Source organism: Rissa tridactyla, chromosome 17 (assembly GCF_028500815.1).
Source record: "Rissa tridactyla isolate bRisTri1 chromosome 17, bRisTri1.patW.cur.20221130, whole genome shotgun sequence".
Taxonomy (NCBI): Eukaryota; Metazoa; Chordata; class Aves; order Charadriiformes; family Laridae; genus Rissa; species Rissa tridactyla.
Window position 1 is genome coordinate 332,524 of NC_071482.1, and position 24,961 is coordinate 357,484.

The following is a 24,961-nucleotide window of genomic DNA, read 5'->3' on the forward strand; positions in this document are numbered from 1 at the left end:
AGAGACTCTCACTAACATGAAAGGAAGGAGACTCAAGTTCTGAATTCCTGTCCAAAGTGGAGGGACACAAATAGAAAGATCTGAACCAGCTTTCTGCTGCTGATCTGTTAGGCAGACGGCAGAGCAGAGCGATCACCTCCAAGGATCACACTCATTTGCAGAAGTCATATTTCTGAATATGTATTTCAAGACTAAGATTCTGTTCTTCTGTCAGGAAGGCACCTTCACCCCCACGGAGCCAAAACCTCCCATTTCTTCAAGCTTTACCCCGTTTTTTTCTTTTAGCCTCCCAAGTCGTATCACAGATACCCACTTGGTTTCCATGGGAATGAACCAAAGAAATAAAGCAAAACTCCCAGCCCGTGTTGTGCTAAGCAGGACACAGACACTGTTGCAGCGCGACGCGCAGCAACACCAGAGCTCAATCGAGCGCCAGGCAGTACTTCACGCCACAATGTGTTAGCAGGATGGAGGCTCCAGCTTACCTGTCTGTAGCGCAGCAAGTGGCTGGTAGTTCTAGAGTTCAGCAGGGCTGTTAAAACCTGCCTTAAGGAAACCTGCAGCTCCTTCTCCAGGGCCAGGCGCCACTCTGCAGGGTGCTGCTCCGTACAGTTAATGCAGGTGTACGCCACACTCTCGGGCAAGTTCGAGAGTATCTCATACATTTCATCTGGAGACAAAAAAAATAATTAATAACAATCTGAACTACTTTACCGAAGGATGGATACAGGGAAAAACCCCTACTCTGCACTTACTGTCTAACTGAAACACGTTTCGTGTAACAAAAGCATCTTGTGCGACTCACTGAGCGATACTGCATTTGCAGCAAGTCCTGAGCTTTCAGACGTCACTGATATTAGCACTGGTTACCTGTAGCCGTTTACAGGCATTTTTCAGGTAGGTTACAACAGGTGAGGGTGTTGTAGAAAGGTCCAAAACTAGGTTAGTCTCCTCCCTGCCCCGCATTCTTAGGTACTGAGGAGATAAGGAATCGCCTTACCAGAAAGGTTTTCACATTTGGAGTGGACCCAGCGGTCGCATTTCCCGCACTGCATCATCTTGCTCTCATAGTCGTCATCATCATAGCACTTGTCACAAAGAGGACAAAAATTTCCTGCAGACAAGACATGATTTTTGTCAGAAGTTCAGCTGACACACACACCTTAAAGGCCAGGGGGTCACTTGCTGGTGTGCTAAGGAAGCAGCTCTCTGAAAAGTCCCACCGGTACGCTGCCAACGCCGTTACATCTACTTATACAACACTGCAAACGACGGCCGCAAAAATAACCTATACACTCTGGAACGCCGTTACTGCGTGCCCGTGTTCTGGGGGTGGTGAGACTAACAAAATACTATCCGCAATTAGCTTCACGGAGTAAAATGAAAGGACAAAGACAACATACAAGCCAGAAATTAGGTGGAATGCTCATGATTTTCTACCCTGTGATTTCTCCCCAGAGTGCCCTTCCTAGATTCAAAGGTGTCACATACGGTAACTAATGCAAGAAGGAACCACCACTTCACAATAGGAATTTTGTTGCTTTTAAGTCAGAAGTCCTTTAAAACGTCTTTTTCTCAACTGCTAATGGAAACCCTGGGCCAACAGGTGTGTAACAATTGCTTTACATGGCACAGCGCTTAAATTCTGGAAGCCTCAAAGTGACACTAAACCGGTGGTGACCTTTGTTAGCCTCTGCACAACCTCAGAGCTTGGCTTTCCTGCAGAAACCATCGCTTGTGCTCTCCTGCTGGCCCCCGACACCTGCTCTCGTTCCCATCCGTGCCGTGCCCAGCCCCCTGCCCCACCGCCCTCTGTCACTCCACGCTGCCGCTGCCTAACCCAACCCCAGCACCCCAGGAGGCTCCTGCTGTAAAGCCACAACTTGATGTACCTTTAGCAAAGAGTTTGGCACAATCGTGACACAGCGAGAAGTCATGAGACCACTGCGCATCCCACCCTTTGCCTGGTGTTGTCGATCCACAGCTCTTGCAGCGGACACATTTGGTACAGATCTGGAAAAGGAACATGGCGGGCAAGAGTTACTCGCTTTTATCCAGTGGTTTCCGTGCTTTAGCCCTAACGATACGTTTCCTAGTCTGTATTATTTAATGAGCACAGAGAGCTTGTATGACAGCATAAAGAGTTTCAAATACCCAGACTTTCACTAAAAAGAAATGAGCTCCCTCCCTTTATGGTAAGAGGGTGATAACGCGACAAGAAAAAAATTAAAATAAATCCCAGTGTAGTTTTTCTGTCCTTTGAATTTGCACTCCAGAAATTATCACCCTTCCCTTCACCTAAACCAGCATGTGTAGTTGTGGCCTTTCTCCTGACCTAAGATATGAAGTCTTATTTTAAATTTTCCAACTCTGAGGAGACTGTAGCAGAAAGCACCTAAAAACTATCAGTACCGAATACACTACAGGCAAAGCTTTCGCACTTGTTTAGAACAAAAATGTGAAAGACACAAAATAGCGATTAATCCAAATTGTCTCTCTACGCCGATATCAACTGGTGAGTTTGTTAGCAAGGTAAACGCTCCCATTCTAAAGAGCTGCTTACACGATCTGGGACTGCGATCAGAAGAATTACTACAACTAAATAAGGTGCAATCTCTTTAAAAAACCTGTTTGTTCAGAACCTTATCAACAGCCCACCTCGTTATCCATTTCCAAACTCACCTTCCAGCGCAGCAGGCACCCTGCCCTAAAAAGCTCAGTGACTGCAGCACAGGAGGGAACCGCAGAGCTCTGCCCACAGTGTTATGCTCAGTCCACAAGTGAATTACCCAAAAAAGAAGTCAAAGTCCCTCACCCAAACTTTCTTTTTCTTGGTGGGTTTTGTGGGGTAGTTTGGGCCCAGGCACTCGGGGTGATAGCTGTTTCGGCACTTGTTACACTCCAGCAACTGCTACGAGAATAAGGGGAAAAGCGTTGGAACAGAGTCCCGCAAAGGGACGCAAAATCCCGGACGTTTCCAGTTTGTGTTGGCTCGGGGCAAGAGGAGGAAGAAGCTGCCCCAAAGCAATCCAAGAGGCTTCTCCCCACCACAGCGGAGCCCCCGCGCGTCCCCGGTGCGCGCTGTCTGGCTGGGCTGCAGAGCAAGAGGGGTCTCCCGGGGGTTTGGGGGTACCTTGGTGGCCTGGTGCTGTCTCCCACAGACGTGGCAGAACTTGCAGCGACGGCAGCACCAGTTCTCCAGCTGGTCCTCCAGCGGCCGCTCGCTCTCCTCCAAGCAGAACTTGTGGAAGGGCTCGCAGCAGACCTGACAATACACAAACTGCAGGGGGGAGAGGGGGGTTTTAGCAAGTCAGAAGCTGCTCTGAAGTCCCCAGCCAGCCCCTCGCGCTCCGGACTACTGTGAATTCTGCTTTACAACTGACAGAACGAGGATCTCTAGCGGTATGTTTTAGGAGGGACACTGTGCACCTACTTCAGCTAACCCAGTACGTGCTGGTCTACCCAGACTGGGCATCTGGCAGCAGAGGGGAGTCTGGTACCTGTTATCTACGTGTTCTGAGCACTGGCAAAGGCCCATAGGGCTCCTCAGGATCCCCCTCCCTCCCTCGCTGTGGCACAAGCCGACCGCACCAGGAGAAGGACGTAGTGCAGAAGGAGGGGACACGCAGAGCGGAGAGAGACATCTCTCCCTCCCTTCAGCTTAGGTGGCCCATGTGAAAGCTCTTCTAATTCCTACGTGTTCCCTACGAGGCTGGTCATGCTAGAAAAGGAATTGTCCTGGAGGCAAGAGCACCGCTGGCTCAGAGGGGACAGAAGAACAGCCCGCCCCCTCGAGCAACCTGACTGCGAAGGGGATGGCTCCAGGCCCCACTGCACCTCCACGGTCCTCAAGGGAACCCATGACGCGTGCAGAACTTCACCCCCTTTTCCCCAGGTATTGTTCACCCATCGCCACCAAGCCTTTTCTAGAGAGCTAATGTACAATGCGAGAAGGCACCCATCTGGACCTGGAAACGCATTTAGCACATCCTAAGCCCGAATCCTGCTGTTTATATCCAGCACCAGCATCCTTCCAGTGATGTTTCAGTGATGGTTTGCAGCTCTTGGCAGATACAGACACACCTGGGAAAGCCCATTAGCATCATCGGGCAGCCTTTTTCAATTTCCAGTTAAAGGAAAGCAAAGCCCCTGCTTTAGTCAGAGGTGGGATTCCAAATTAAGGGGAGATGCGGGTGCTGCCAAATAGCCTGTTCCTTATGTCTAACGCAGTTCAGCTCCGCAGTAAGCACCGCAGAAGTTTCCAAACTGATTTTAAATACCTTGCATTTTAGTATCTCGGGACTAATTTTAGCAAGGACAGATTTACAGGTATTATTTGAGTTCCTTCTGGATTAAGGCCATGATACTTTTAATTGATTTATTTCTTTTTGTAACAAGAGGGTGCTGCAACTAAGTCATCGACAGCAGAACACAATGCTTTACCTCCACATGTCCACTGCTGGCACAGAGAAAACAGACCACCCTGGGAGTAATAGGTACCGAGGTGACGATGCCTAACCCACCCATCTCCCAAACATTCTCCACTTCACAGTCCTCCTGAAAGCACAAAAGCAGACGTCACCATGCAGAATAAGGCAGTAAACATCAGTACACAGTGCTCGTATTGACCGCGGCTTTACACGTCCTGTGCCTGCAATTAAGCGCTCTCAAACGCGATCCCTTCAGCTTCTACCTCGCTCTGCTTTAGAGCGCGTATGGCAACAGTCACAGCTCAGCGCGGCTCTCGCCCAGAGCTCAACAATACGCTCGCCTCCCTGCTACGGAAAGTGCGCCTAAGGAACCAGACAGAGTTCTTCCACGAGCGCACAATTATTACTGAAAGTGAAACTGCAGAAGAATTAGACTTTATTAAAAACTCCGTATTCGTATAAAACACTTATGAGATCTCACTATAGTCTCCAGTATCGACACTTATAGATGGACTGAAAAATTCTTAGGAAAATATTAATTTTTATTATTTCAACACTGTTGTTCAAAAAAGTACATGATTTATCAGTTGAAAACCCCAGATATACCCAAAATGTTGTGAATTACAAGTTACTAACATTTTTCCCCAAATCTTGTTGGCTCAAGTTGTGGTAAGGTTTTATAGTTCCATCTTAATGGAATAATTCTTCATAAACCTCAAATTCTTGCTCATCCTCACACATTGACAGTTAAGGTTTTAAAGCTTTAAGTGTCTCTTCGTCCCGTACTCTAATTATAAGAGAAAAAAGGCATAACAAGCTTCTAAAAATCAAGCGAGTGACTTTAGGAAGGCTCCTGTTTGCGGTTCTCTGCACGGTACCAGACACCCAAACCGAGAAGCCACTGCCCGCGCTCCGCAGGGACTCTGGCTCCGGTCTCTACAGCCAGGCAACATTCAAATACTTAAAACAGTTTGTCCTCTACCTTGAAATCCACCCGGATTCTGTGGACTCCATCCGTGGGTGGCTTTTGCTTGGAACCGCTCCCGTTAGTCAGAGGGCTGAGCAGATTCAGCGTGCTGCTCTCGGGCTTGCTTATAGGAGGGGGCTTTTCCTGGTCAAGCAAAGGAGCCTGCGTTAATCCCAACCCCGAGCATTAAAACTTAACCAGCAGTTCTATTAACTCTCAGACAAAACCCCCAAACCGTCACACCATTAACCGGTGTGTAAAACCTGCAAGCGAGCAACCCTTCCGCTAACCATTTCTTAAAAGCATTCCACACACAATTACATTTCTAATTCAATTTGCTGCGTTTTCCTCTAACATCGTGTTGTCAGCTCTCAGCAGAGCGCCGGCTTTTATTTTGCTGCAGTGGGCAACTCCGGGTGTAATTGGTCCCTACATACTTCGCTCTCACATTTAAATAAGATAATTTTTTTATTTTTTTTTCATACTGGAGTAGTTTCTGAGAGGAAGATAGTTCCCTATTTATGGGAAAGCTAGCAATTCCATCTCCCCCCACCACGGACACGTCTGAGGGAACATCCGAACCGAATCTCAGGCACGTGCCAGGTACTTTGGTACCCACGTACTGCCACAAGGGAAAAGCTAACATCTTTAAGTACAAAACAAATAAATCTGCACAAGGGTTAAGCAATACAGCTCTACTTTCTAGACAGACAGAAGTCCCAGGTTCCTGAAACCTACTGACTGTGTACAAAAAGCAGTATTCACCTTTTCTTTTGGTTTCTGTTTCACAGGGAAAGTTGGACGGGGAGCAATTTTTTTCTGTTTGCTTTGTTCTGTGCCTAGGAAGGGGGGAAAAATTATGAGTATTTCAAGTAACTAAGAGCCACCTGCAGAGAAGAGAAGGGAAAAAAATCAGCTGGGTAAGGTGAGATGAATTTTAGACTAGAATTTTTCCACCCTCTTGTGTGACTGCACCGCACCAGCTTGAACAGTCTCCTTGCGGCATGCCAAAGCTACACAACCAAAGGCCCAGTAAAGCCGTCCATCTTTCTCCCCACCCCAATATACACCGTAGTTCAATAAAAAGGAGGCCAAGTTTAAGCAGAATTTCCAAAATAATCTGCTGTAATTTCACCAGATCAGCAAGCATTTCTCAGTTTTAGAATCCAACAGCTTTTAGCAGTATTAATATTGTTACTTAGCACGACTCAAACCTATTGAGGATAAACAGTCCTGTTTACCTATTTCTGGCTGGGGAGTCTGCTTTTTCTTAGGCTCAGAAGCGGGAAGTTTGGGTGCTTCTTTTTTCAGAGGCGCTGAGCTGGGTGGCTGGGGCGGCGGTAGCGGGACGGGCTGCGTCGCCTGCTTCCCCGTCTTTCTGCTGCCAGGCGCCGGGAGCTGTTTGGGCTCCGGCGCTGGGACGGAGGGGTTCCCGTCCTCCTGCTTTTCCTCCACGGGCTTGCGGGCAGGCTCGCTGCTCTTCTTCACGGCGCTGTCTTCTCTTGACACGACAGGCTGAGGGGCTTGTTTCTGTCCCGAGTCCAGCTGGTTCTTTCCAGAATGACTTTCTTTCTTTTCGTTTGTCTTCGACTTCTTCTCTTTCTTTTTGGCAGCTGGGAAGAAGAAGCATCGATAAAGCAACATGGACAAAATGGTGTGACTTCCAATGATTTACTGCTTTTTTAAAATCAGGAAGCAGACACTTTGATGTCAGAATTTTGTCATTCTGTTGTACAAAAGAAAAAACCGTACTCAAAAAAATAAAGAATTTTGTCGGTAAAATGAACGCCCTTGGCTTATGGTGCAACTTGTGTTCTGATACTTGGGCCCCTGCTCTGAGAGAGCCACGAGCCAGACCCTTCTGCAGCAAGGCAGATCCACAGCGTCACCGTGCCTCTGTACGGTGAGGCTTGGGGAGGCAGAGGCAGCCGCCCGAGCGCTGTCACACTAAACCAGACCCCAGGGCCCCAGTAGCAGGAACGTGGGGATTTAACAGAACACTACGATGGCCCACAGAAGCCTTCTGTCAGAGACAAGGAGGCTCCAGAGACTCCTCAGCCCCCGTGTCCCTCGGGAGCAGCAACCCTGCGAGAGAGGTTCCACCTGAGGGGCAGGCTCCCCCCTAACACCCGGCTGCAGCCTAAACCTTTTATAAGCCGGGTGGAGCCAGAACGACAGCACAAAGAGCAAGATTTAAGCGATGAAAATTTCTCTCTTGTGCTAGACTCGAGCCAAGCCTCTTAGCTTACCTTTAGCTTGCTTCTGGAGATATGCTTTTGAAGGCATCCACTGTAGATTCTGACATTTCCTCATTCTAAAAAGAAAGAGCACGTTGTGAAATCAGAAGGAAAATGCAGCCGGTAAGAGGGCAGTCTGTAAGTATTCAACAGGAAAAGTTGAAAAAAACCCGTTATTGATACACCTGCTACCTTCTTCCAAGCAATCTTTTCTTCCCCGCCTCCCTTCTTCAGAGATACGTAAAAGAAACTTCTGATTTTCCTCTGTATTTTCCCTTTGCTTTTCCATACTCTGAACATAATCTTGAGGTTGACAGTACTGCTCAGGTAACAACACAGCCTCACTGGTAAATGCCCCATCTTAGTGGGCATTTCTAAGAAAATGCCCGTTTCTTAGATTGGAGAAGTTTCAGAACACTTCCAAGAGCTTGTAACGAGCACACCTCAAATCAGGGTCTTGACTCTTAAACTGATTACAATCCCCTGCTGAGATCCAGCCTCAGCCCAGGGCAAATTCACTCGGAGCCTGTGCTGTGGGGTAAATCCGCTGTTCCCCGTCCCGCCGTGTGGGCGTGCCTATCCCACCCCGCGCAGGGATTAGCCCAACACTTACTTGCAGCACTGCTTCTTGATGTTGCGCCCGCCGAACTTGGGTTTGTCCAGGCAGTTGGTGCAGACCCCGCAGTCCTCCGGAACCTGGCAGCCCGAGCACTGCCCACAGCGCCTGGAGCGTCGGCCCTTCTTCACCGGAGGCTCCTGCTGGGCCTTGTTTCTGGTCACCGGCTTAATCGGCTTGATAGGTGGAGCCAGAGGTTCGGCCTCTTCCGAGCCAGCTACAGACGACTTATCTATCAAAAAAAAAAATTATTTCAAATGTGAATTCACTGATCTCAAAGAATGTTTCAGCGGCACCTACTTCGCTAAAGGAATATATTCCATGAAGCGTAAGTTCACCTGCAGAGCCACACAAGGGGTGCGCGAGTGCATGTGTATACACGTATGTACACACATACGTACGTGCGCATACGCATGTGCACACCCCGCCCCGAGCAGAGCAGAAGTTTAGTGCAGAACACACATTATAATGATTACCGATGGTTAAAAGGATTAACCCTGTTCGAGCGGCGCTGTAACGGAGAGCCTGTTTAACACACTTTCCCTTGCTAATCACTTGAAGTCCTCGTTGTAAGCAGTCAACAAACGCTGTACGAATCCACAGATGAAAACGAAAACTCTTAACTCACCGTCATTCCCCATGGAAGACAGTATCTTCTCCCGCTCCTCCCACGGTAAGGCACTCAGAGTGGGCATGTCATCAGGAAACACTGCTCGCTTGCGGCCCAGCGCAACAGCTGCTCTCCTGCAAACGTGTTTGATCCGTGGTCCTCGCACCGACGTTTCCGATGAATCGCTCTCTTGCCCCTGGATTTCAGAACACAAGAACAGACAGTATTCCTAAGGAAGGTACGAAGATGAGGCTGAGAAACACGCAATGGAAACTTCTAAGCTACCTAAAAAGAGTTAAACTTCATCTCAGCTTGCGCTTTGTAAGAATCGGGATAAAAATAAAGACTCTCAGCCTTCTAAGCCTCGGTTATCCAAGAGAGGATAAACTCAAAAGAACAAGAGGCTTTACTCATTTGGAATTACAAGGTACATTTCTACCTGCTACTGGAAAGCAGCAAACTGGGCTCAAGAAGGCGTCTTATCAAGGCACCGGTATCACAAAAACCAGAGTCGACTGGAATTAGACCAACACTTGGTGCTAACTCATCCAGCAGAAGACAGAAGGAAATGAAGCTGTTTGACAGCTTTGGAGCCGCCGGCCTTTAAGATGAGGGGCTCGTGTTTATCGAGGTGCTGCAAGAAACGTAGCATTTTAGTACAATTTTCCACGTTTCCACCACGGGATTCCAAAATATCTCCTCCTAAAAGAACTCCCCCAAAGAGGTAATTGTGAAGGCGTGGGCTGCTTCCACACCAGGCCAGGCACACAGAAGCATGCGCTTCATCTCAGAGGCAACAGCTTTGAGAGTCTCCTATTCAGAATACGCACTAGTGATTTTCAACACTAGTGCCATTAAGGAAAGTAAAAGTTTAAACAAAGCGTACTTCACCTACCTTTCTGGCAGCTAAAGAGGACTGCAGAAACAGGGAAAAGGGAGAGAGAAGAGAGGAAAGCGGCAGGAAGCAGCGGCCCTGATCAGAGGCAAAATCCCAATGGATTTTACTCCCGCCCGTAAGCGACAGATCATCACCGTGTGAAGTTAAAAACAGACAGAGACCAGACCAACTCTATCTTCAGAAGGCAGCTTTCTGCTTGAGAAGGGCCTACGGGAAACACTGAGGCCGAGAAAGACTCCTGCAGTTTGCCAGAATGGTGCTTTTCAGGGCGAGTGCTACTGCTCTAGCTGCTCGCTCTGCTCACAGTTATTCAGAGAAGCCCACAGCAGCTACGCCGTGCTGAGCTCTACAAATGCAGGCAGCTCCCCCCCTGGGCTGACGGCACAGCAGCCCCCTCTCCCCCCAGCTTCTGCCCAGGGCTTCTTCTCCTGTTCGGGTCGGTTGCCATCTGTTGCACTAGCAGCTGCTTAGCTCAGCACCTTAATTCTTCACGCTTAGGATACGAATGCTACTTGTGACTTTCACTGCAAGTTCAAAATAAGATGCGCTCTAGCGAAAAAACACAACGAAACCACCTTGGAAAAAGGAATACCTGTGCTTTTGGCTGGTCTGCTTGTTTGAGGGACTTGCTTTTCTCAATCTTGTACAGCTGGGCTTTTGCCTTCTTCAGAAGGCTGGCCACCCTCTTGTCAGTCATCGGCAGTTTGTCCGCTTGAGCCAGCATGGAGCTGATGGAGGAGGCGGAATGTTTAACAGTGCTTGAGGAGGGAGCAGAAAGACGCAAGGCTTTTTCCTTCTCCAGAGACGGCGCAGCGGGGCTGAGGTCCAGATCCGACTTGTCTAACCCCCCTCTACCTTTCTTGGACGTTTTGGTTTTGATGGCTGCCGTATCTGCCAGAGCAGCAGCGGAAACCTCTGCCGCGGGATCTAATGCCATAGACTTCTTCCGCCCGGCAGGTTTTTTGGCAGACGATGATGCTGCAACGTCTTCGCTGACAACTTTTTCTTTGGGCATTTTACCTACAGGAAACAAAGCAGAGCTACTCTGAATTTCCGACCCTTTTCTCCTTTTCTCTTTCCGTGACTCCCGTTTGTTCTCCTTTTCTCTCTCTCTGTCTTTCTCTCTGCTCTTGTCCTTCTCCAGGCTTTTGTCAGCATCTTTATCTTTGGAGAGTTCCTCTGCCGCCCTGTCCTTGTTTCTGCCTCTCTCTGTCTGGGGGCTCGACGTGAACCAGGGGAAGAGAGGAGTGGGGCTACCGGAGGAGAAAGGCTCTGCCGGAGTGCTGGTCTGCTTCCTCGGCCTCTGGCTTCTTTCTGCCGATTCCCCAGACTGTGTCAGGGAATGGGAAGGAAAAGTAAAAGTTGAATTTAAGGCACTAGTGGCAAGAGAACTAACAGAAATGCTAGTTAATGAGGAAGAGACAGAAGACTGTGGGGTGAGAGTTGTCAGGTCAGAGGTACTGAGTCTCCCGCTTCTCGTCCTCATGGAGTGCGAAGGAGATCTGGGTTCCGATCGGATGGGGCTGAACACCCTCCTCTTCCGCTTCCGAGAGGAGACACCCGCTGCGGAGGTCCCCGTAGTGGTTCGACCGACGGCCGAGGGCAGCGTGACAGACTCAAAGATCCTGGAGTGGGCCTCGCTGGGCGTGAACCTGGGTGCCCTCAGCAGGGGACTCCTCTTGTGCATGTCAAACCTGGTTCCAGAGTGAAGAGAAAACAGACGCGCTGGAGCCGTAGCTCCTGGCGTTGAGAAGCCGGATGCAAAGCCAACGTCCTCCGGTGTCAGCGGTGGGGGTCTGAAGTTATCGAATATTGGTTTGCGAATGAGCCCCTCTTTGGCATACTTTGCTGATGAGAAGTACTGCGGTTCTGACCTGGAATGCTTCAGGGAGGTCCACCTGAACGTGGGCTCTCGCAGAATTGACTTGCGTTTCTCTTGCATGGGCGCAGCAGAAGCGGGGAGAAAGGGTGAGGCTAGCGGGATGGTGGGAGGCATTAGCCAGGGGGTATGGTCCGAGATGCTGGAGGCAGGCTGCAGCGGCGGCGGGGGAGTGAGCAAGGGGGGAGGAGGAGAGGAGGAGGACTGCTGCTGCGGCACGCTCGGTAAGGCTGACAGCTTCTTAGCAGTCCTCTGTCCAAAACTTCGTTCCGTTATCGAAAATCTTCTGTTTCTCCTGTCGCTGTTGTCGTTTTCAGGGGACTGAGAAACAGGCAGCGGTGCATGAACTTCTGGAGTATTGCTCCGCTCTTCAGAGAGCGCCTGCATCTCCTCAGAAGCCTGGGAGTCTGTAGAGGTATCCACGCTGGGGCTGCTGGACCGCGAAGAGTCCGAAGACATCTGGGACGAATGCTGGGAAGCAGCGCTGGACTTTTCACTGGAGCCACAAGACGTAGCGCTGAACCTGCTGTTTGGTGTGGATTCTAGTCTGGATATTTTGATAGGAGGATCGTAGTCTTCGTCCTCAATGAACCGTTTGGGTGTTTTGATAATCCGTGAAGAGATAGCACTCACGACCGGCATGATGAACTGTCGGATATTTTTGAGCTGGGTTCTCCCCTTCCTGCCCTGCAGTTTGGCCGCTTCTTTCTCGATCTTTTTTTGCGCCCCCTTTTTAGCCCTCTGCAAGAGTTGCTTGGCAATGGCAGCATCCGTCCTTTTGGTGGAAGGTATAATCCTGACAGGCTTAATCCTGCGCGGACTCTGTCTGACAGCGGTTTTCTCTTCCTTCGTAGGAGGTGGCGTGCCATCCTTTTCTTTGCGGATCCTTTGGGGCTTCTCCAGCTGCGAGTTCATGACTAAGGCTGAGGAAGTCTTTACACGCTCAGAGGATGGCGGCCTGCCTCTCCTGCGCACAATCTGAACACTCTTCCTCCCGATCTGAAGTTTTGCCCCAGGCTTAAATTTAGATTTCAGGGGGGAGAGCTTACTAGTTCTTAATTTCTTGATTTTAGTTGCTTGCTGAAATGTAGTGGATGGTGACCTTTTGATTTTCTTCAGACTCTCTTTTTCTTCTTTACTGCCCTTCTGAACGTCCGACGTGTCCTTTACTTGTGACAATTTGAACTTCACGCTCGTAAGCGTCGGAGGTCTTCCTCGTCTCTTTTCCCCGCTCTTCAACTCCTTCTTCTTTACCTTCTCCATGGACGTGGTTTCAGACTTGCTTGAGGGGGAACACACTGATGAAGAGTCTGAGAGTACAGCTGAACTTCGGTCAGAACTGCTCCGGGGCCTCCCACGAGGTTTCCGTGGACTGGATTTAACTGAGAGGGAGCAGAGAACACATTAAATTTCTCCGAGTGTCAGATCAGCATTACCCAGGTCACCCAAATATTTACTCAGCATCAGTCACACCGCCTGTACAAGTTACCAAGACATTTCAGTTAATCAAAAGATAAAAATACAGTTCTATCAATACACGTAAAGAGCACCTTCCCAACAAACCTCTTCTCCCACATAAAATATGAAGTAGATCATTTTTTTTAAGAACACAAGCTTGCCTTTTCACAACAGCTATATATGCAATGGCACAAAGCCACTATCAACCTGATGTTGAGAGGGAAAAATAATTCTTAAGGGCATGTGCCACCTTTCAAACACAGTAAAAGATTTTTTTTTTTTTTTTAAAGCAGATGACAGCTAGTTGAAAGGAAAACCCAAGTTCCTTCTGCAGTACCATCCATCTGCGCTGCTAAGGGACAGGCCAGTAAACCCAGCAAATCCAGCTGCTCCAGCTCTGGGTCTCCCGGAGGCACCACGTCCTGCCCTGGAACCCCCCTTAGCAAGGGCTCCACAGCAGTTTGTGGGCAAAGCCCAGCTGAGGGCGTCATGGTGGTGACGAGCAGAGGGCTGCGGTGAGAGCATTTATTGATGAGAACCTCAGTCACAGCTGAGCTCATTCACTGGCAGCCCCATCAGGATTTGATCCTACATCTCGAAACCTGAAAACGCAACAGCTTAGCTCCTTGGTGTTCTATATTTGTTTGGTTTCCAAAAACGGGAAGGTTCCAGTTACAGGCGATAATGAGTCTATTGAAAGATGGTGAAATATTCAAGCCAGTTTTAGATCCTTACTATTAAAATAACTGCCTCTCCAAAACGCTAACACAAGGTTTCAAATACTGATTTCATCAATATAACTCTTTTACTCAAAGTTTCCCTGTTCCGTAACAGATTACGTGTAAAGAGCCCAAAACTGAGTTGAATGCAAAGACTGGGCTGGCCTTTATGGTAGATGAGATTTGATGGAACGAACAGAAGGGGCAGAGCAAAGCCATCACAAAGGAGAATACAGAGTCGACATCCATCCCTGCGACTCGAACGTACCTGTGGGGGACCTGGTGGGACTTCGTACTTTGACTTCTTCATCTGAACCAAAACCTAAAAACTGTTCATCCTGCAATGAGAAAGCCGATGGAAATTTGAAGACATGGATATTAACATCAAAACGAACTTTGCTATGATCAAAGCATGAAAGGATTCTAGAGGATTTTCCCTCCCCAAATAACATACTGGCATTTGTTCTTCTAGCCAACAATTGCTAAAAAGGAAAGACAACTTGTGTATATACATATGAAGCAGCTACAGTTTACAGCTACGGAATGATCAAAAAGAGTTATGGGGAAACAAAGGACAAGTGGGTATGGAAACAAACCCTTAATGCATAAAACCTGCCGCTCATATCAAACCACAAAGGCCTAGCTTTATAAGCTAGTGTTCAAACTACCCTGAAGCCATACTCCAGCAAGAGAAGCGTTTTTCCGTTTCAAGACTAACTTCCTCCAGCTCATGTAAAAGCCTCTGTGGATGAGCAGAAGCACCTGAGGTTTGTAATTCTGCCTGAGCATCTTGGAGCTTGACCATGACCTCAGGGCTCGCCCCAGGCCCTTTCTGACAGCTCCCCCCAAGGGGGGGCTTCCCACTGCTCCCCCAAGACCCCCCAGCCATGCGTATGGCCTCTGGAAGGGAAATGGAGCCCAAGAGCCGCAGCCTGTCGTAGCACTAAATACCCAGAAACACTGCAAACCAGCACGGTGGCAGAACCAGCCTTCTCTTGGTGGCACCAATGGGTGTCCCTCTCCTACAGCTCCCAGCAAAGCCACCACCAAAGCAGCATTTCTTCCAAGGGACCACAACCTGCACTCCTTGTCCCATTGCAGAGCGATGGAAGTAGTAGCCATGTAGGTAACGCTATGGAACCTCATGGACTATTTTCTTAAAAATTGACTCTGGATTACAGTAAAGGTGGCTTCTGTTGTATTGGGTTGGTTGTTTTTTTTTCAATTCACTTCAGACTTTGTCTTTAGGAGAGATGAGAACCTGATTTCCATTGTAAAGCTTTTCCCCCGACAGAGGCAGGATGTTAAAGGCACTCTGTTCACGTTAAGGCAGGTTTCAGGTGTCCTGAAAGCAAAAAGGTGCCACACTAACCGGGAGAAGGTGAGCTGTGCAAAGGACTAACACCGTTTCCTGATGCAGCTTGGGCCTGATAAAAGACTTTATCAAAACAGCGCCTTTTTTCCGCCTTGTGCTTTCCACGTGAAATTTCTAATTCACTGACTTACAGGACAGACCAGGAAGAAAGTCTTGGCTACTGAAACCAGTTAAACAAATTAAACAACACGCACTGAGACCCGTACAGGAAAGTCGATAAAAAGCAACGAAGCTTAAGACAAACTATTTCTCAAAATGTTCTGCTTGGTTTCTGTTTGATGAGCCTCGGTATTAAACGATTCAAGTAGAGTAAATGCTCTGAGCAGAGGGCCGTTCAAGTTTTCAACACAAATAACGCTCTAGTAAGTGAAATACGATGCACACACACTTAGGCTGCAGCTCACAATCGCTGCAAGCAAATACCCCTGCGCCGTGCTGGAGCGGGATGGTCTGGCCCTTCCTCACGCCCCTGCCGCCTACCTGCTCTCTGCAGCTGCAGCAGCGATGCCGAGAGAACCAGAAAAAGCAACGATAAAGCAAGGTAAAAGAAAAAAAAAAATTAGGGCAAAACACATTGTTTCTACCCGAGGAACCTTGCACCACACAGAACCCCCCAAGACCTCTTCCTGGAAGGGAAAAACTCCCACTTCTCAACTCCAATCGTAAAGCAACGAACCTGGCGCGAGAGGCGGCCGCTCCCCAGCACGTGGGCTGTGTGGGATGTAAACACCGCTGCGCTGCATGGCCTGCCAGGGACACGGCGGCAAGGCACCCACCGCCGGGGACAAACTTGGGCTGAAACGGTCTGAACGCCGAGAACGCCAGCAGAAAAAGAACAAGCTACGTATTGGTTTGGAAATGCAAAGGGAACAGCCGCTCACCCCATGCGATCTCCTCCTCCCCAGCCTACCAAACCCTGAGACTGCAGCATTTCAAACGCACAACCACGTGCATACAGCGTACGCTGGGTACGGAGATGGGCCAAACAACGCTGACTGCTGGGCATGAGCACATCTCCCCCAAGGAAACAGAACCTCCCGCAAGCAGAAGGCTCTTACAGCACACGTACAGCCCCTTGTGGGAGGATCCTACAGACTGCTTGGTGAACAGAGACAGCAGCGACTGCTTTCCATAAAACAATTCATTTCCACGTCTCCCAGCTCTCATTAAACAGCTCCCCAGTGCTTGGTTCGTTAGCTGCACAGGAAGGGTGCTGAGCAAGGGGTGCCTGCCGCCTGTGCCCCCAGAGCACCCGGCAAAGGCAGAGCCCTCCTCCCCACCACGGTGCCACTGTGCCCGGCTCCAAGGACCGGTCACCTTTCCAACAGGCCACTTAAAACACCAAATAAACAAACAAATTAATTTTAGGAAGAGTAACTGACGGAAAGGCTTATTTACAAGATGGAATTAGAGCCCATCCCTGGACAGAGAGGCAAGTTCAGGGAGTCTACACTAAAAGCAGTTACTGGCGCTCAACTTACACGTGTGTGAAATGCTCGCTGTTGGCCAACAGCTGCCAATCTCCGGTCACAAAGAGAGAGATGCAGCTAATGTTAAACACAGTCTCGCACACTGCAAATCAAAATAACCCCCTGTCTAACACCAGAGCTGGGAAGGGGCTGACAGAGAGCAGGCATGCAGTTAAAGCTACGAGCCGACACTTTGGTGTTCCAAGGTACCAGCACCACGCGACAGAAGCGCGTTTTCTGCCCAGAACCAAACACCAGCCTGAGGGCACAGGAGAACCCACCGTGTGGCTCCAGCCACCCCTCTGCCTTTTTGGGCTCTTCACGAAAAGAAAGCTGTATGTGTCTTTTACTTCCCCTGGAACCTGCATTATTTCTAACTTGCTCCATTATCTTACTTTTCCAATGGGATACCTTCATTCTGGCTTTGGCCCCATATCCTGAGAATGATCTTTTTTCCCTCCTTTCCTACCAAGCACTCACCAGAAGCAGCTACAGGAAAAAGGCTCTCCACAAAATGATTCCCTTGGCTTCATTTACAACTACAAGCAGCACAACCAACACGTCACTCATGTTTGCTGGGTGACATTCATGAGTGCATCGGTGACCCTAAAGCAGCCGCTCTACGACCTGGGAAGGCAGCCTGGCAACTTGGCAGAGAAGATTGAAAAGGCCACCAAGTCCCAGCCCATATTTGCCAGGCTGAGCCATCCAGTCAGCCATCATACCTCAAAATGCACTTTTGTGGCAAATTAGGCAGGAACAGCTTCCCTCCAGTCTTTCAGAAGTGACTATAAAGCACGACAGATGGAGAGTGATTAAAAACCATAATGATTTTGAACGTGACCTCATTTACCTGTGAAAGAATAATGCAACACAGAAAAGGTCACTGGGGATTATAAACAAAAGGATGAGGGAAGGCTTGCCTCGGTGCAAGGCACAAAGCCCAACCAAGCAGGCAAGGGGCCACCTCTCCACGGGCAGCAGCTTCCCCGTACATCCCCCACCCGAACGCGACCTCACCTCAGCTGGTTTCAACCCCAAAGTTGTGAGCCGATGGAGAAAGCCTTTTCCTGAAGTAGCCCAGCTACTGCAAGGACAGAAAAGTTGCGAGCAAATCTCTTATTACAACTTTCTTGAGCAAAATTACTTTTCAAAGTATTTCCAACTAAAGATCTCAGAGCAAAATCCACCTTTGAATGAGAAACTATCCTGAAGGTACCGACTGACATCCCGATCTCTGTCTAGGGAACAACAGCATAACCCGCACCACTGCGGGCCCATGAAGTGGCACGGGACGGCCATCAAAGCTGTTCCAATCTGCTCCTGCAAAGGTTTATTTAATTTTACAATAGAGTCACTGAACAACGCTTTACTTTTCTTCCTGTTCATCATCTTGGTCTTGGCCCCAATTATACAGCACCTCATCTCTTGGAAAGAGATAAGCTATTTTTAGAAGCTCATTCAGAAGCCTGCTTAGTAACTACGGCACAACATCTAACAAACTCCTCTCCTTTCAGCAGAGTAAACATCCTTGGAGGCTGGCAATCAGTAACCCCGAGATGATGGCCGGGAGCCCTCTGCGCTCGTGTCGGGAGCAGAGTCATCCGCGAGCTGAGGGAGATGCTCCCTAAGCGACTGCCTGCGATGCGACGTTGCTAATAAGTGGCAGGGCACTTGGGGTTACTGCTATGTACCGGCTCAGCTGAGGGTCCACTTGTCCTTTCATCCTTTAATTAGACAAAAGCTCGGAATGGGAGTGACGCACAGGCTATGCTGGGGCTTCGCCTGGAAACAGCACCGATGCACACAGCGTGTCCCGAGAGCACGGAACAGCTCTGGGTTAGGTCCCTGCCACTCGACAGCCCCCAGGCCAGAACACTGGGAGATACAGCGCTGCCACTGCACTGCAGCCGGACCCTCGGCCACCAACCACCACAATACAACCCCGATTAGGGCTGCGGCTTCCAGAGGCCCTTGGACGACACCTCATTTTAGAATTAGAAAGAGCAAGCTGCTCCGTACGGGGCTCCAGTGTGGAAAACGCCCATTGTGACAGTATTATCGGGCGCGCAGATCAGTCCTGCTAGAAGGAGAATGAGAATATCCAAGGTTAGGAGGTAACGACACAGCCAGTCTCTCACTGTTTGGCCAAACCACGAGCAGCGGAACAGACTAACTTACAGCAGCGGCCCACCAACAACACACAGTCGGTCTCTGCTTTCCACAGAGTCCCAGTTCCATCCTGGATGAGAAACTGATTTACAATTTCCCCTCTGAAGGAAGAGGGAGGCTTTTCAGAGCACCTGGAACAGTCCCATTCTCGTCGCAACAAGCTTTCGACACCACCTCTGAGTAAAGGGCAGCCAAACCAGTACCTAGAAAGAGTCAGCTTGTGCCCGGCGAGGGAAAAGCCAGACCAAAGCTCCTGCACCACATCTAAGAGACCACTGGCAACACACTGCTTCTGGCAAGCCAAATCTCTCTCTCTCCCACTTCCATAATGGACGTTTAGAAAGCAAGGCTTCAGCTGGACTGGGACAACTGAGGAGAGGAAAGACTTCTAGAGTTTGTTGGTAAATAAAAGTAGATGTAACTAACACAGCTGCCCAACCCACCAAAGAGCGGGCTGCAAGACTTCAGACCCATCTACACCCACACGGCCGTGCTCTAAAGCTGCTGTATTGATGCGTTAAACAAGTCTTTAGTGGTGGCAAACTCATCTTTCGCTCCTGTGGAAACGTACACTGTCTGGCAAAGCACGGAAATTAAAGTCGAACTATGCCTTGTAGCTTGGCTTGGGGGGCAAACAGGTCACCCCTCTGGGGGAATTTTGTGGCATCCCTTCACCTCAAGGTCCAAGGATTCACCGTCAGTGCATGAGACTACACTGAGGAGATTCACCATAATGACCTGCAATACCCTCAGTAAAACGCCAGATCATCAAAACCCCAGAGGCTTCTGCTGTGTGGCCACTAGCCGAAAGGATTCAATTGCCAGAGAAGCATCACGTTTGCGTAGTTCACAAGAACATGCGTTCCTTGCCAAAGCCGTGCCCAGTGGCCACCAACGCTGGAGAGAGATGTGAGATGCAGCATCTCTTCTCCAGCGGCTCCCTTGTCTGCCCTTCACCAACACCTCACTGCAATCCAGCCTGGACTTCGCAAGAGACCAGAGGGGACGAGGACGCCTTCCAATAAATGCCAGATAGAAGAGGAGACGATGCTGCTGGAGTGACAAACATTTGCTGGTTGGCAAACTGGACCAACGAAACGAAGTCCTCTGCCGGAAAGCTCCCTCTGATCACAAGTTACCCGCATTTCTGTTCTTCTGTTCGCTGAAACCAAATTGAGCTGAAACCTGAACAAAACGCCTCCTTGTCACAGCTTTACTTCACATAAGACAGCCTTTTCCCACTTAATTCTCAGTGCTTAACAGCGGTACGGGCAGCGAGTGTTGGCACCGCAGCTGGAAGAGCTGCGACCAGCGTGTCGCCACGCACGTGTCCGAGGAGATAAGCGCTGTGGAAGCTTGTGGAAGCCATCGGCACTGTCCCGCACACATTCAACAGGCTGGGAGGAGGCAGCCTCGGTGGGGACGCCCTCGGAAGGGAGTCAGAAGAGGCGGAGAAGCGAGCTACTGACTCAAAGAGTTACCCAGTCTCTTCCCTCATTTCCTCCAAGCACTGTACAGTAAAATCTGTAGTTCAGCGCTTTGATGACAGTACAGAAGCAGGCAGTGAAGCACGCCGCTGCAAGAGTCTGTCCCACGACCTCTCCAGCTGAAGAGAGGGTAACACGGAAAAGCCCCCAGAGCAAACTGGTCAGCGTGTGCTGCTGCCGCTTCTGAAACTGCCTGACCTACCCATCACTGCCATCAGCGGAGCAAGGGGCACCACCTTCCATCGACAACAGCTTCTCACTCCTTTCTGCCAAAAAGCTTCACCAAAGCCACCCCTCGGAGGGTTTCCAGTACTGTGTGACGCTGACCAAATCACAGACACAGGAAACTCGCATGGTTAAAACATGTCCTTTTATTTTCACACCTCTGACAAAGGAGCACCTGAATCTTGGGAAAGCAGAAGCAGCATGAAGGAGCCCTCCATCTCTGGGGCCACCATCTGCATTGCCTTCACCGCACGTCCCTTGTTTGACATCAACACCTCGGAGCAGTTCTTTCCCCACGCGGGAACTGAGCTACCAGTACAGAGTCTACGGCTCTGCCTCGCAGGTTGAACACTCAGGAAGCTTTACAGAGACCGTCCAACATGACACTAGCAGCGGAAATTCCGAGACAAGTAAAATTTTAATGCCCGTGGAGAAGAGACATTCTCTGTACTTCCAGATGAAGCGTGACCGTGGTGGCAGTACAGAAGCCACTCCTTCCTCCCAGCACATGGATCCAGCACCATTTCAAAACACGCCAGCCATCGATGCGCAGCAAAGATGCTAACAGTTACCTCATAAAAAATTATGATCCATGTATAATTACAGCAGCGCTAAGAGACACCATCATCATCACGACATTCCATTTCAAACCGCAAGTTTCTGCAACTTTCAGGCTGATGCAGATTTATGGAGTAAACTGTCAACGTGCATCCAACACGCTCTCAACTTTTACATCCCAAAGCTTCAACTAAACTTCAGGGACAGGAGGGAGCTCTGAACCGACAGGCATAGCGGATATCTAACAGCTACGTGCCAGCTTCTTTTATACCAAATACCGACATAACGAATCAAGAAAGCACAACCAAGTTTCCCTTATTGCTAAAGTGCCATTCCCCTCAAGCAGAAAGGATAACACACAGTACAAATACCACCGTTTTAAACAGTTCTAGCTTTACTGTGCAAAAAGTCCCCCCCCAGCTCTTGCGGGGACAAAACCAAGTATCATAACATATCTCACTTAAAGCGAGCCGGTTTCGAGATAACTCAGTGAAACACCAAGATGCAGCAGAAGTCAAGGATTTGTACAAAGTCACCAAAACCCGGGGAGCACGCAGTGACACTCCAGAATGCAGGTACCTTTTTAGATGAGAAATAAAGTCTGCTACGTACCACAAAACGGCCAAGGAGACAAGGGAAAGACCAAGCATAACACTTGCTCTAGACTTCTACTTTTTGGTTAGATCAAATTTTGATGGTAATGCACAATTTCAACAGGTACTTGCACAAGTGAACACCAGAATGCAGCATGCCACCAAGAGGTCACAAAAACAAGCAAGCAGAGCAGAAACGGTACATAAAAAGAGAGCAGAGCTTCTTCCTCTGACCACCACAGGATCCTGAACTCACAGCGTCAACTCAGAGTTTATGCCCGCTACAGAAAGCCAACCCGGCTGGAGACTGTGTTCAGGCCTCACCCTCAGCCTCGTGGAAGAGAACAGAGCGAGCACCAGGCAGCTACTCCAAGGACACGGCGAGCCCAGTGAGCAGGGGTCTTCTGGAAGACCCTTCGAGAACAACATCTCCACCCAAAGCAGGGAACCACGGGGGCACCAGGATGTCCCCGTTTCAGCACTGCCACATGACCCTCTCCTCTGAAGAGACATGGGGTGGCACCCGCATGCCGATTTCCTAGATGTGCCAGAGCTCTTCTCACATCCCCGCTCCCGCCCGCAGAGAACTCGTGCCGCAGGAGAAGAGCTGCTGGTGCCCGGCAGCGATGGTGGGGCCTGCACCGGGACTATAACGTCTGCACAACAGGTCAACGGGCAGGAGAACCAGGTCCTGCAGTGCAAAAGTGCTTTGTTTCTCGAGCACCACCAAAGGGAAGAAACCAACTCAGCAAGCCAACCGCATGTGAACGCCGAGCGTATCCGCTCCCCGAGCGCACCCCAGAATGCAGGCACAGGCTGCAAATTTAGAGTGGGAAAAGCACCCAGACTCTGCCCCTTCCCTGCCCACGAGTGGTCAGATCAACCTCAACCTACAGACACCAAGCCATAACGAACGTTTATCACTGCTTCCCACTGCGTGTACTGCTATTGGACAGAAGTCTTTAGTAACTAGATAGAAAACTGACATAAGAAGTACAATCTTTGAGATCCAAGAGCCTGTCTTCATCATCTGCCAGCACCAAGAACGTACTCAAGCTATTTTATTGTAGTGCAAAGATACCATAAAGGCACAAAGATCTCTCAAAGACATTTCGGAGTTTTTTTGAGGTGCCAAGATATACTTTAAGACAACTGGAATTAAAAAAAGACCCCAAACAACTCAATCTCATCTTAGGGAAAAAAAAAAAGAAAAGAAAAAAAAAAAAAAGAGAAACAAAGCAACTCGCCTCCCCCCACTAAAAACCTCCCGAGTTGTTAACTCTGCGGTCAGGTTGGTTAGCCAGATTTCAGTCATTTCTGCCACCAAACTAGCGTTTGTGAGGTATTAACATCTTTCAAGTGGACCTGGTGAATTCCATTGAACCTACTCTGTTGCAAACAGAAAAATGTACAAGTATCCTAAGCCACAGCCTTGAAGACTTGAAGACACCGGTATTAGATAAACGGGATGCTGGCGGGCAGCCGAGTTAAACCCCTTAAAAGCACTTCCATGACCAGCGCAAATGTGACCCCCTTCCTCCCTGCACCGCAGCTGCTGGAGCTGGAACGCTGCAGCCCAGGAATTACTCCAGCTCAGCCGCGAGCGACGAGCTCCACTTCACGGCACCCAACAGAAAACACCAGCACCCAGCCCGAAAGACACCAGAAAACACTATTTTTCTGTGCGTTTTAGTAAACTCTGGTATCGCCAGCGATGGAAAAGCAAAGCAACTGGTCTTTAACTGGGCAAAATATAGACAAAGATATGCTCACCCGCTCCACAGCTGACAACCTGCTGTAGAAGGAGAGGCAGAACCAGCCTTTCAAAAAAAATTAAGCATTTCTGCCACAAAGGACCAGGGGAATTTTCTTGCGGGCACAAGGACGCAGCTCGCAAGCGCTGCAAGGCAAGAACCAGGGGAGAGGAAGGCGGCAGCTCGTAGTAAGTAACACACCCCCATCATGTCTTCCCTGCTCTGTCAATAGGTGGGCTGTTGTCAGACTCCCGCTCTGGCTGCCTTCGAAAGGCTTAAAAATAAAATAAAACGAAGGCAGGAAGAAGAGCAACTCGGAGGGGAAAAAAAAAAAAAAAGGCAAAAAAAAAAAAAAGCGGGCTCTGGGTGCTCGCCCCGGGGCTGGCTGGGTGTCCGGGGCACGGACCCGGCCCCCCACTCCCTCCCGGGGCCGGTACCGCGCCGAGCATCCCCGGCGGCGGGCGGGAGGAGCCGCCGCCCCCCGGCCCATCCCACCCCCGCCGGCGGGCAGCGCTGCGCACCGGTGGGGCGGGGGATAACGGGCTCCCGGGCGGCGGGGAGGGGCCCGGCCCGGCACCCCCCTCCCCTCCCGCGGCCCGGCGGCGGGGCGCGCCCTTTGTGAGGGGCGCGGGAGCGGCAGCGCGGGCCCGGCGGGCCCCGGAGGTGTGTCCGGGCGGGGGTGTGCCGGGCCGCGCCGCGCCGCGCCGCCGGGGCGGAGCGGGGATGCTGCGGAGCGGGACCCGCGGGCCGCGCCCGCCCTCGCCGTGCCACCTCCCCCCCCCACTCCCCGGCCCCGCCGCCCCTCCTCACCTCGCCGCTGCCCGCCTCGGCGCCGCAGGCCGCGCGGAACCGCCGCAGGTTGATGCCGATGGCGGCCGAGACCTGGAGCGCCGCGTCGAAGCCGGGTCCCACCCCGGCCGCGGGGCCGCCGGAGCCGCCGGAGCCCGGCGCTGCCCCGCCTCCCCCGCTTCCCGCCGCCCCGCCGGAGCACGGGCCGCCGCGCTCCCCTTCGCCCGCTGCAGCCGCCGCCGCCGGCTCGGCGGCCCGCAGGCTCCGCACGGCCGGCACCCGCAGCCGGGACCCCCCCAGCCCCCGGCGGCCCCAGCCGCCGCTGCCGGGCCGGGCAGGGAAGCGCCACCGACCGCTGTGCGCCATCTTTACTGTGAGGCGACGAGCCAGAGAGCGGGGCCGGGCTGCACCCCGCGCCCTGCATAGCGCCTCGCCGGCCGGCAGAGGTCCTGCATAACGGCGGGCACCATGCAGGTTGCGGGGCCCCGCCATCCCGCCGCCCGGGCGGCTGGGTAAGCCATGAGCGCCGGGTGCTGGCCCGGCATAACGCTGGGCGATATGCAGAGCCCCGGGCCCGAGCCCCAGCGCAGCCCGCCGCCCTGGATAGCGCAACTCTCGCCACCGCCCTCCCTCATAAGGCGGAGGATCATGCAGGCGCGGGGCCCCTGGCGGGCAGGCCCCGGAACCTGGCTGCTGCATAAGCGGCGCGCCAATAGCCTGCATAA

At 50.8% G+C, this 24,961-nt stretch overlaps 1 protein-coding gene across 1 annotated transcript in view; it reads right to left on the reverse strand.

Moving 5' to 3' along the window:
* The window catches only part of KMT2A (lysine methyltransferase 2A), a 46,764-nt gene extending 22,021 nt beyond the window's left edge, over window positions 1-24,743 (reverse strand). The window contains exons 1-15 of the mRNA XM_054223325.1: window positions 24,258-24,743; window positions 14,083-14,152; window positions 10,351-13,019; window positions 8,879-9,056; window positions 8,248-8,482; window positions 7,647-7,711; window positions 6,639-7,010; window positions 6,163-6,236; window positions 5,413-5,541; window positions 4,444-4,557; window positions 3,134-3,280; window positions 2,816-2,911; window positions 1,893-2,013; window positions 1,001-1,114; window positions 486-670 (exon numbers count right to left, since the gene is read on the reverse strand). Coding sequence (XP_054079300.1) covers window positions 486-670; window positions 1,001-1,114; window positions 1,893-2,013; window positions 2,816-2,911; window positions 3,134-3,280; window positions 4,444-4,557; window positions 5,413-5,541; window positions 6,163-6,236; window positions 6,639-7,010; window positions 7,647-7,711; window positions 8,248-8,482; window positions 8,879-9,056; window positions 10,351-13,019; window positions 14,083-14,152; window positions 24,258-24,728 — 5,040 coding nt within the window. The 5' untranslated portion in view covers window positions 24,729-24,743. The remainder of the gene's footprint in view (window positions 1-485; window positions 671-1,000; window positions 1,115-1,892; window positions 2,014-2,815; window positions 2,912-3,133; window positions 3,281-4,443; window positions 4,558-5,412; window positions 5,542-6,162; window positions 6,237-6,638; window positions 7,011-7,646; window positions 7,712-8,247; window positions 8,483-8,878; window positions 9,057-10,350; window positions 13,020-14,082; window positions 14,153-24,257) is intronic.
* Window positions 24,744-24,961: the final 218 nt, after the last annotated feature.